General features: G+C 41.7%; 1 protein-coding gene across 3 annotated transcripts; it reads right to left on the bottom strand.

The window, feature by feature from the left end:
• Nucleotides 1-331: 331 nt before the first annotated feature.
• On the bottom strand, nucleotides 332-10,296 carry ATPAF1 (ATP synthase mitochondrial F1 complex assembly factor 1). 3 transcript variants are annotated; one of them, XM_010582425.1, is made up of 9 exons: nucleotides 10,075-10,296; nucleotides 9,588-9,696; nucleotides 8,973-9,023; nucleotides 8,172-8,234; nucleotides 6,721-6,771; nucleotides 4,866-4,913; nucleotides 2,708-2,803; nucleotides 2,023-2,130; nucleotides 332-1,062 (listed from the first exon to the last, which is right to left on the bottom strand). In XM_010582425.1, exons 1-9 carry the CDS (start codon nucleotides 10,257-10,259, stop codon nucleotides 868-870), a joined length of 906 nt encoding a protein of 301 aa, XP_010580727.1. In that variant the 5' UTR covers nucleotides 10,260-10,296; the 3' UTR covers nucleotides 332-867. The 3 variants fall into 3 exon arrangements, with proteins under 3 accessions (XP_010580727.1, XP_010580730.1, XP_010580729.1); XM_010582428.1 differs by lacking the exon at nucleotides 9,588-9,696 and having other exon boundaries at nucleotides 10,075-10,140; XM_010582427.1 differs by lacking the exons at nucleotides 8,973-9,023; nucleotides 9,588-9,696 and having other exon boundaries at nucleotides 10,075-10,138.
• Nucleotides 10,297-12,284: the final 1,988 nt, after the last annotated feature.

Here is a 12,284-nt window from a genome sequence, read left to right as displayed (position 1 = left end):
AGTCCATCTTGTTTTTATTATGGATAGTGCTTTTCCTGAAATGGGAACAAGAGCTATTTTCTGTCCCTTCAAATACCATTTGTAGCGTTCGCTGACTAGATGCCAGTCTGAGAAAAATTAATTCTATAAAGCAGGCAATAATTCCTCTACACTATTAAAAAATATACAAAAATAAAACCATGTTCATAATAACCTACTCCTCAAGAAAAACATCTTTAAGACAGAAACACAGCCACAAGATAAAATTAATATATCAATTAAGAAGCACAAAATTCCCAGAACAAATCTAGCCACTCTATTTTTTTAATCCTGAGAAAAACACAGGCCACAGTATACATCTGTGTAGGGAGCCTCACACACAAAGTAACAAAGAGAAGTTTGTTTTAGACCATTGGTCCTATTCTTTTTTCTTGACGGACAAGCCTGTATAAATTCCACACAGATTAAAAAGCACTGGACCATGCAATTATAATGGCGGAGGGCATTTAAAATGCACGTACTGAGAAGAAACATTGGTTGTTCTCTCTCCTGATGTCAATATTGTCCATTACATAGCTCCCACTCTATCACTTTATTTCAGATTTCAAAATACAGCATGCAGCAGTAAGTTACAGGACGGGAAAATGGCTTGTTCTGATGAAGTTATGCTGAAGTACAGGGCTCCATTTTGGCAATTAGTTATTGTCATTCAAATGGCCCAAGTCCTCATCTTGCATCACTGCCAGACAGGCTTGACTATCACACTCCCAGGATGTCTCCAGATCCTTTCTGTAGCCAAACCAAATTTGTAAAACAAAAAGAGACAGGACCACCCCATCTAGGAACGCCCTTGCCTACTGCTGGCTCGCTTCACCCGCAGGTCGGGCTCTATGACTTGTCAGAAACCAGACCAGGTCTCAGTTCTCTTCCAAGTCCGCTTTGCTCAAGCTCTGCTATAACTGACATATATTTAAATTCACTAGATCTGTGGTTGAAGGTCTCTACTAATTTGTAGGTCTCAGAACGATCTGTTGCATAGAAAAGCTGCACTTGATTCGCCAAGCACTGTGCTTCATGGACCACCTGCGAGTTAAAACAAAGAATGTGTTACCATCAGGTTTTGTTGTATTTGAATATCCTGTTGAAAAAGACTCTTCAGCAGCTGAAAGACTGCAGTCCTACTCATCGAATGACTTAATTCCAAGTCACCTTAGTTTAGCAAATCTCTTAACAGACCACCTCCCTCTTGTTCCTGACCTACTTACACACTTTAGCACCGTGTCTTTAAAGTGTTCTCCTGCTGAGCATACACCTCAGAGGTCAAATATGTCTTTCATGATCCCTGCCCACTCTAAGGCACTGCAGATGCACCAGTCTCATCTTTCCCTTCTTACGGTTGACCTATTTGCAAAAATTGATTGTCTACTCTGAGATACAACAGGGCAAATGCATTCCCAATGGACTCCTTTGTCCATAGTTTCAGAACTGGTATAAGTAGGTCAGTCAGAGGTGGGATGCTTAGTTATCTTGTTCCACCAGTATTACCCCTACTCCTATTAGTCCTAGCACTGTACTATTACAGACATGCAAACAACAGTACACCCACACTTTATAAAGAGAAGAGCAAAGGCACACAGAAACCTAACACAAAGCTCTGGAGGTCTCCTGATTTGACAAGTAGTATTAAACTTCAAAACACTGTTTTAATTTGTGGGCAGGCAACAACAGCTTTCATTTAAATTTTCTTCCATTAATAAGAAAAACAGAAGCATTTCTATGTTTTTTTACAACAATAAACTATAATGCCCAAAGGAAAAAAAAAAGAAAAAAAAGAATGCATGAGCTGAAATTACCAGATAGACAAAGACTGATGATTTGCCTTTAGCTTTCCCTAGTATTAAGTAGATTAGGTTAAAGAAATCTAGTAGACCATTCTTTGGGAAAGGGTCTTTTAACGACTTCACCTTAATTTGGCTTTAACTCAAAGCTGTAGGAGGAGTTGCAGCATAAAATGAAGGAAGCCAATGAGCAGATTTCTCTTACCAAGAACTTGGAGTCCATTTCTGCTGTCATTAGTACTATCCCTTTTTCCTTCTGCAGCTCAGGATAATGGTACAAGACCAACTGGCTAGGAGCAGTTTCACCTTGGGTCTGAAGGAGATAAAGAAACCTGTCAGCATCCCATAAAGAACTTCAGCTCTATTGCAGATTTGGAGGCTTGATTACAAAACTTTTGAGTATTAACTGCTGTGGAGGCAGTCATTTTTCAGGGCTTAAGGGTCAATTCTAATTAAAAGTTCATTATTCCTGGTATTTACAGAAAACAAGAGATTTGCAGAGTTAGGCTGGGTTTTTTTCTTGACTAAAGAAAAAGAACCCACAGTTTCCAGACGACATTTCATCTTATAGCATCTATTGGTATTTTAAGTAGCTTGCACAAACAGTTCTAAAAAGCTAGGCTCTTGCTTCTATTTTGATGAGACTAATTGACTTCTACCTCATTCTCCTTTAGATTAGAGAGATACTTAATACCCATAAATTTACTAATTTACCTGTAATTAATTTACTAATTTACCCATTATTAATGGCAGTTTTTCCCTCATAATTCTTTTCAAGTTAAGCTAGACAACCTGTTTGTTAAACAATTTAGCAATTATTATATATTGTAATATGCTGATATATTTCTGGATCCTGAGCCATTTTTGGACTTTTTATTTCAACCACTCACCTGAATGTTTATTAGGGAAGTGAAGTGCAACTCTGTTCCTGACCACTGCCCCACAAAGAACTCATAGCCTTCTTTTCTTGGCAAAGCATACAGAAACTGCAGAGAAATGATTAAAAAAAAAAAAAAACAATCCTCCCTTTCATAGAACAAAATGATGCCCATGTCATACAGGCCTCTGGCATAAATGCTTTAGCAAGAGAACCACAACAGAAAATGGGGTTCTTTACCCCACCAGGAGTGACAGGACAGCAGGAACCAGACTTCAAAGCAGGCAATGAACCAGCATTACCTTAATAGTACTATTTCATTAGCAAATATGTTGGCACATATTTTTATTAGTATTATATGAGACAGATAAAGGAAAGCAAAGGACAGTGGGGAACATTGACTGACCTTTTTGTTTACTTCTAGAAAATTAACAGCAGAAATGGTCAAATATAAGATAAGAAGCATTCAGAGTATTTAATCCTGTAATTTCACCAATTGTTCCAGAAGAGGCAGCAAGCATTTTCTCTACAGAGATTTACAGTCTATTCAATTCCATAGGCTAGGGACTTGCTCATTTTCCCACACCAAGGGAAAGGACAACATGGGAACAGAAAAACATGCAGGATATCTGACTAAATGCCAATGCACTGTACAGAAATGCACTTAAAACTATATAAATAACTTTCCAAGCTTCAAGTAGCTTGGGAAGCCAGATACATTTGATCTTGCTCTTGGCAAGTAAAATATACAGGACCCATCCATGAATTCAGTAGTGTCTCCCATTCAGACCTACAAAAGCACTCTTCTCAGCAAAATCTAGCTACTTTGTTTTCATACAGGAATGAAGCATTTCACTTCTGTCTCAGCACGGTGAAATTTGCACAAAGTCTATGCTTCAGCACACAAATTACTGTAAAAACGCATTGCTTTCAACAACAGAAAATAATACTAATCCAGCAGCACATGGTACAAAACTGCAGAAAGACATCCTTTAGCTTGTTAGCTGTTCTTTGCTTTCGTAATTTAACTTCTTCAAAGCAAAAACATCCTCATTCACACGGGAATCTTCTAATTGAAGCTTACAAGATATCTGCCAACCCACATGAGAAACAGTGAACCCAAATCTTGGGAATCCACTCATTTCCAAAATAACCATATTGTGCATTCTCAGTATTTTATGCTTTGCTGTGCTGGCATACACCTAAGACACAACCCACAGAGTATCCACTCTGTATCTGTAATAAAGGGTTTGACTACACCCAATTCCCCTGTCAGAGCTGTTAAATTACAATGCTCTGCAACAGAACGTATACTACTAAATGTTGCAGCGCATGCCATATAGTCTTTTTTGACAACTCACACTCCCTTAGAGATGGAGATGCGTTACTGACACAGCATAGTGCCTGCCCAGTATAGCTTCCATGCAAATAGCTCATATGAGCTTACCGACGTTTACCTATCACAGATCACCAGCATGGTGAAGAAAGCATGGCTACGCACATTTATGATGAGGAAAAGCAGGCTAATAGATGACAAGGTTCAGCTCTTTCAGTGGGCAGAACCCAAACATATTGGTTTCCTGTCTTTTTCCTTTCAGATACTCCTGCCTATCTTCACTGCCAGTAAAGAAACACAAGAAGAAAGAGGAGCAACTCACACCAACTGTTAAGACAAGAGAACTCACTTTCTCCATGTACGTGCAACGTAATGCCAGGGTAACATGTCGCTATAGCTAACAACAGTTCCTCCAGGTTAAAGCAAAGATGCTTTAAGCAATAAGGAAAGGTAAGCAGTAACATCAACGAAGCTGCCCTAAAAGGCTTGGCTCTTCACAACACTGCATGGAAGAGACTTAACCACAAGACACCAACTAATGGAAACCAGAGGCATGTAGCTAAATCCATTGCTGGGGAGATTCTGTGCTCTCATTTCCAAACCCTACATCTCTTATATCTAGATGTCTGATAGCTAGATCAAACTGTTTAATACATATGAATAGCCATTGCTTTTACCTGAACACAAAGACAAGTATTTGAAGACGTAGATTTTACTAATTGAGCTGATACAATGAGTCTGAATACAGGAGGGTCAAAAGTTTATGAATTAGGCTTTAGAGGAGAAATGCATTACAGCTGTATGTCCATGCATTGCGAGTCTCTGCCATACGTACCGATGGACATTTCTGGGCTCTCTTCCATATTAAATCAAACTTCTCTGCCTTTGGGGGAGGAGAAAGAGAAATTCAATTTTCATAACACACATGTGGATGCACACTTACTCAGAATCATCTCATTAACCTTTACAGGGTACAACTTCCATCTACAGAAGGTCTCACTGCGGCAACAGCTAACAACATGTACGTGGAAAACTGTGTTTAGTTCTTAGTTACCTAAATATCATTGGTATCCTGTTTTAACAATGCTGTCTCTAAGATGCAGCAGTAAACTCCTTGGATTCAAAGCTTTATTCCTTGGAGGTGGGGGGCCCACGCTTCATGCTTACGTTACGTCCTTTTTCAGTAACAGCTCCACTGCATCATGTGGTGTCAACAGTTGAGCAAGACGACATATCCCTGGCCCCAAACTGTGGATTTTACATTGTAGTCATCTGTGCTTCAGTATTACAATGCAGCCTAGATATTTACTCAAGTAACATACTTATTGCTTAGGTTTATATTAAAACCGCAAACATATTCGGTCATCCCTGATGAAGCCTGGCAATCTCATTCATGTGTTCTCTGCATTCCCCCAAATCTTTTGCCTGCTCTTCTCTTCCCAGCACCATTACCTACTCTAAGGTGTTCAGGAAAGAAAACACATGCTATTTATCAACACAAAATTCCTCCATGTGTGCTTCTGAGCACTCAGGAATTATGTGAGGCCTTTCTTCCAGCCAACAAAAAGCTTCTGGCAAAAGATGTAGTTTTTTTCTCCACGATGATGACACCATGAACTACTTCCTAACATGCCTAGGATCTGGTTTGCATTAAAGCCTTAAAAGCTTCCCAAGCTCCTCTAAAACACTGCACCAAAGAACAGTTCCAGCCCCGCTAATAAAAAACCCGCACCATCCTAACTGGAGTCCCGGGCTTTGACCCTCTGCTACAGTAAGCATGCAATTCAAACTATTTTCACAACATCCACATGTTGGGAAAACTGAAACACAATGCTGCTTGACTTCAAATCCCACATTGCCATTTTCAGAGCATACAGCGCTTCATACATTTAGAATACAGCCTCCCAACAACTTCAGTTGCAGCTCAAAGGGCCAAGTACAATTGCAAATCAGACTCCAGATCTAAATGAGGTTTCAAGAACTCAAGGAACACACAGTTCGTGCCCAGCTGTGAAAAGACAGATTTAAGAGATCACGATCACATAGAGACTTTGAAGCAAAGAATAAAAAGAAATCCCAAAAGCGAAAAAAACCTCCTTCAGCCTAATACAGATTAACAACAATTAACATCTGGTAAAGTTATCAGGAATAAGAAATATGATCTTATCACAGGAAGCACCATGCTATCTCAATGAAAGACAGTGCTGCCAATAATTTTAAATGTACGAAAGTAAGTCATAAGTGATTAGCCACGTGCAAGTTATTAGCCAAGTGCTCTAGTACTGCCATATTAAACTTGAGTTAGCTGTCCATGCTGCAGGGAAGAGGGGAAAAAAATGAGCAACTCTGAGAAAAAATGATGTGAAAATACAAATGCTACCTTAACAGAAAATAAGGCCCTGTGAAGAGTACTGGATATTCGTAATAAAAAAATGCCTGGAAATTCAAGCCGGGTGTGCAGAAAAAGGTAGTAGCTTTATTGAGACTGATGAGAGAAAAAAAGGGATACACATTTTATGAAACAAAAGCCTTTATTTGGGGCAATAAGAACACTCAATCCGGAAAGATTGTTCGTTCTTGAAACCTCATTTTCCCTCAATGATTGCTTTTAAAAGCAACAGAAACACAGTTAGAAAGGAAAGCTTTGCACACTGGCCTTTCAAGTGCATAACTGCAGGGGAACTACTTACAGGAATAACAGCATAAACTGTATCTTTTGCAGAAAAATACTGAATCCAAATCTGTAGGAAACAAAGGAGATGAGATACAGTTAAAATCAAGCATCTAGCAGTAATATTAAATGCTTTAAAAAGAATTCCATTTGTCAACTAACCTTTGTAAGCACTCTGAGAAGTCAATTTTCAACCAAGCTGACTGACTTCCCTGCTAATGCAAAACACTTCTAAGGTTCCAGAGTACTTGTACCAAATGACAGATTTCAACTAGATAACAGAAATAAGCAGTGGGCTCAGAGGTGGCTTAAGATTTACTAGCCATCAGAAGTGCTTCTTACATTTTTCCCAACAATCACACTAATGACTTCTAGAGGGTTTGAGGTTTGGGGGTTTTGGTTTTTTTTAATAAAGAACATACAAAACATTTTCAACAGAAGCCAAGATTTCGCACAATGCTCCTCTGTGTTGACAATCTTTTTCTTCACCACAGCAGGATGGCAATACCTACATAAAAGCTCAAAGTCCTTAATAAATGGAGAAGTACAAGTAAAAGCCCAGAGTTCAGGACTTTTTCAGTTGCTCTTCCCCAGTCCTACACAACTAGAGAGAATTGTCAGTAAAATGTTTAATTTAATCAATGAAACAGAAATACAGGAACTTGAAGGAAACTCACGAGTTACAAAATCCACTCCCTGCTATAACTGCTGGCACACCATCCCCTCCAGAGCACAAACCCACTTCTATAATGTTCTCAAGCTATCAGGAAAGCAGCTAGGTTTCTGCTAAGTTGAGCCAGAAGGCTCCTTCATACGTGCTCCTCCCCTTCAATGATCATGCCTATGTAGTTTCTTGGCATACAGTCTGATAAGGAAAAAAAATACCAGATCCACCTCAAGCTACATCAGAAATGTGCAACAGATGTGACTTATAACTAGATAAAAAGGAATACAGTGCAAAGGCAAGCAGGTATTAGGAGGAATAACTCGATTCACACTGTTCTTCAAGCAAACAGACCCACCCACCCCCTCCTTACCTTAACTAACTTTAGTGTGAGTACACAGGCTAGTGAATGACAGGTAATGCAAACAAAGATACAAAGTGGCAAAAGCTTTGCTTTTATTCCTGCAAAACAGATGTAGCATAATCCATATGAACTACAGCTAGGATTTCCCTTCACCTGGCTTCAAACCTGACAGGAGCTTGCTAATGCCAATTCAACTGCTACACATTAAATGACAACAGTAAGAATTACAGTAGAGACAGTTTTTGAGTGATCAAGTCCAGATGTATTATTTATCAAGTGGGTACATCCTAGGTGAATTTACCTATATGAAGAAAACTGTCTTCTACTATTGAATATGCACGTGAATGTGCTTTTTATAAATATACATCCATAGCCATCCTCACATCTAGATTACTGTTAAGCTCAGATGTGGAGCAAACTTTATTCCATTTAAATCCATCACCTGTTTTATCTCCTCCGCTGATTTTTCCTTCACCATCTCAACATTAAGAATCGAATCAAGTGTCTGCAAGAGAAAGCATAAGGAATTTGACATGATGACAGTTCTGTGATTCAAGTGAGAATCCAGAATGAATGGATGCAATTACAGAGAACAAAATCAAGCTAGAGGAACTTAATTCAATTTACAGTGTGACTTAGTCCTCTTAATTGCCAAAGAAACTAGTAAATCTTGAGCAGTTATGCACTGAGAAGTGGATTCACACACTGAGGCAGAATAGAAGAGATTCTGTCAGGACACAGAACACACTTTGCTCCAGTTGTGCAGATCTCTACTGAAGCTGCAAGAGGAGCTGCAGCCTTTCGCCTTCAGCCACACCAGACACATGCTCTGTTGGCAGATTTACACAGAAAATTTGCCAAAATACAAGAATGTGAAAGAGAATAAAACCATTCTCTTGTCCCTCTGCTGGCTAATCTTTGGAAATATATTTACATGCTGTAAAGGCAGGTTAACCCTTTCCATTTGTTACTGCAAGCATTCAGTACAGATCCCCTAACTAGTAGGAATTTCCAGGGTGTCGGAGAGAAAGGACAATATAACAAAAACCCAGAGTGCTGCAAGCTTTAAGATTGAACATGAACCCAATAGCAAATTAAAATCTTATACTCAAGTGCAGCGTAAGGAACATCAGTTTACCTCAAGAAGCTCTTGGCTGAAGCACTAATGGTAGCAATACAAGTTAATCTACATCCTTGATTTGCCAGCATGTCCTCTCCTAACACCTAGGATCGTTTCCCTTACCTTATCTTTTGTGAATCCGCCCTTTGATGTCTTTGTGCCCAAGCCTTCTGCCTAGAAGAAAATATTCTTCTTTATTTTTGATAGCTGATGCTATAATACTATTTATTTGCCTCCCCTGCCACGCATAACATGCCTGCTGACAGGCTCCCGAGTAGGAGCTCAAGTTTCAGATACTTGAAGATCACTGCAGTGCATTTTTAATAAAATAAATGATTGATTAGGAGAAGTAAATAGGAAGATGAGTAACTTAATGTGAATTATCAATTTAAACGCCAGAAAGGATTAGTTAAAAGCAAACTACTATGCATTTTGGATCTGATATTATTGAACAGTTTTCTTGCATTCACTAAAAATTGATAAATGCAAGATCATGTCACTCCATCTGGCCAAACTAATCTGGAACTAATTAAACATTTAAACAAGGTTTCAAGCACAGAATTTACAGCCCCCAAAATAGCAAAATAATACACTGGAATACAGAACAACACTTTTAGCCACCAGAGTGTGAAATTCTGGGGCTCCTTACTAACAGGAACGTTTGTAACATTATGCTGATCCTCTATAAATGACATTATAGCATTAGTAGATATGAATTACAAAGAAAATTGGCCTTGCCTTTTCCTCCATGCATCTGATAAACTCTCCTTGACTAGAATATCCCACAGGCTGCTTTTTCACTTCATTTCTTTTTTCCATGCGGGACTCAAACACATCTGGACTGGATCTGAGTCGGAAAAGGGACTATTACCAGTACTGGGTGATTAACGCCATTTTGCCTTTTAAAACGATTACTGCGGTACCGATTCACGTTCTTAGCTTAAAATTTTAGTTTCTTGTTAGTAAAGCTATACCTTACCAAGCTGACCGCGTTGGGAGACGACTCTCTCATTGACTTGGTGCCAACGACGTGTGAATCTGACGGCAGCATTTGGCCTACACCACCCGATTTTCTCCTAAGGGCGCAAAGCTAAAACCCACCTCCCCCCTCCCCGAAAAACCCAGCTCCCCCAGCACCCCCTCTTCCCCCAAAGCAGCCCCCACCCCGCCGCCCCCTCGCCTCTCCTCAGGGCCCGGCTCCCGCCATTTCCCTCAGCCCCCGCACCTCCGCAGCTCCCGGATCTTGTGTCGGTACTTCTCGTAGAAGGGGTTCTCCTCCAGAGCCGCCTCTCCCGACCCCGGCCCCGCCACCCCCCGGCTCGGCGGGGCCAGCAGCCCCAGCGGGCGGAGAGCGGCGCGGCTCCGCAGGGCCGCCCCCAGCCCGCAGGCCTGCAGCAGCGGCCCCGCCATGGCGCCCGCTCCCTCCCCGTCCCTCCGCCTCAGCGCTCCGCCCGGCCCCGCCGTTCCGCCCCCACCGTTCCGCCCCCGGAATGAAACGGCCGGAGGCGCACACCGAAGACCAACTTTTATTGAGAGAAATTAAAAGTCGCGTTACATGATAAAAAGCGCGGCGTGCCGTAGCTCAAAGCCAGCGGAGCAGAGAAGGGCGAGGCCCGCCCAGCACAGCGCGGCTTCGCTCCCCGTGAAGGCCAGTAACTGCGCTGAAAGATACACGGTGGTCCCTACACAGGAGTCGCCCTAAAAAACCACAAACACGGCCTGAAAACGAACACAAGAATTCACGGCCTAACGGCGAGTCCCAGCGGCGCATCGCCCCGCTCCCGCTGCGGCCCCGACTCCTCACCCTCACCCTTCCACTCCTTCCCACCTCAGACACGACTCTTCCCTCTAGGACTCGCCACCCAAAGCAGCCCCCAGGCCCCTCAGCCTGGGTTTCAACAGCCCCTCTGGAAACCTGCCGTCCGTAGGGATGAGCTACAGCAGGCAGCAGATCCGGACCAGGGTCATTTATTACACCCACGGCTTTTATGCCCCCTACCACCTGCAGCGTGATTAAAACGCGGGGGAGGAAGCCTACGACCCCCAGCACCGGGGCTTTGGAAAGCATGCGGGATGGAGACCAGCGGCGCAGCAGAAAACTTGCGGGGATGGGAGCAGCTGGCTGGGACCAGTGCTCCCCGCCTGCAGCACAGCGCTACCAGCTACCCTAGGCCAAACAAAAGCAACCACTGTACTCGGGAATGATCGGATTTTGTTAACTTGATAGCACAAGTCCATCCTACAACTGCAGTGACTACAGCAATTAGCGATCGGCTATGCTCTTGACATGCAAATTAAGCAGCACCACTGGACAGCTGTGCCCCTGTGCCGATTACTGACCAGCTCGGCTCCTTGGCCACAGGCAGAGGACACGGGTGGCTGGAGCAGCACACGCTGTCCCTAGCTGGCAGTTTCACTACTGCTGTTGAAGAGCCTTCTGTAAGTAAAGCAGACTGCAACGAAACAAAACACTAATAGATTCACCTGGCGATACAATAATCCCTTAAATTTTAAGGTAAGTTGAATTCCATACAAATCAAACTTCCAAAAATATTTTGCAAACTCTGGCATATGGCTATGATACAGTATGTACAAATAAAATACCAGAATGGTTACATTTTATTGCTAGGTTTTTTTTATTTGGTTAAGGAATTTTACAGTAGTGTATAAAAGGGCATGGGAAGTGGCAAGAAGCAAATGTTGGCTTCTTGTCCTCTTAAAAGCCAAGGTTGGTTGGTTTTGTTTTGTTTTTAAAATACTGTGTTTTCAAACATCACATCAAAAGCATTTCCGTATTGGGTCACGTCTGCATTACCCAAACAGGATAGAAGAGCAACAATGAAAGAAGCCTAGGCAGTGGGCAACAGGGTTCCATTTTGTACATTCCTTCACTGATTCATACTCCCAGAATACAATCATCCATAAAACATCCAGTCTAAAGTCAACAATTACGAACAGACTTCCACATAAATTGATGTTTCAGCAAGGTGGGCAACTTCAATTCACTAATCATGCAAAAAACTCTCAACAAGATCAGTGATATTTGTGAGCAAAATCATCCAACTTGGCCCTGATCTAGCCTGCAAGAGAATTCCTTCTGCAAAAGTGATTTTCTATGTTCCAGAAGGTTATAAACACAGCCTGTGTTTAGATCCACTGGTATAAACAAACCTTTAAGCTCCTCTCTAGTAAGGAAACCTCACTTACAAAGCATCAGTAGAGAATGCCAATACAATTGCATACTCTTATGCTGCTTTTTACATCCTTCTGTTGGCAAGAACACAAAAGGTAAAGGTGCCAAGAAGTGATCACGTTCACATTAGTCAGGAAACAGCCCACAAGTCTACTCTGGGCCTTCTCCACCCGCTCACGCTCCTAGTAACCAGAAGCTTTACTTGGGACACTTCATCAGTGACCCAAACAACAGTAGATGGA

The sequence above is a fragment of the Haliaeetus leucocephalus genome, unplaced genomic scaffold (assembly GCF_000737465.1).
Source record: "Haliaeetus leucocephalus isolate CR32 unplaced genomic scaffold, Haliaeetus_leucocephalus-4.0 Scaffold848, whole genome shotgun sequence".
Lineage (NCBI taxonomy): Eukaryota > Metazoa > Chordata > Aves > Accipitriformes > Accipitridae > Haliaeetus > Haliaeetus leucocephalus.
Note: the sequence above shows the minus strand (reverse complement) of the source record. Positions and strands in the feature narration are given on the sequence as shown.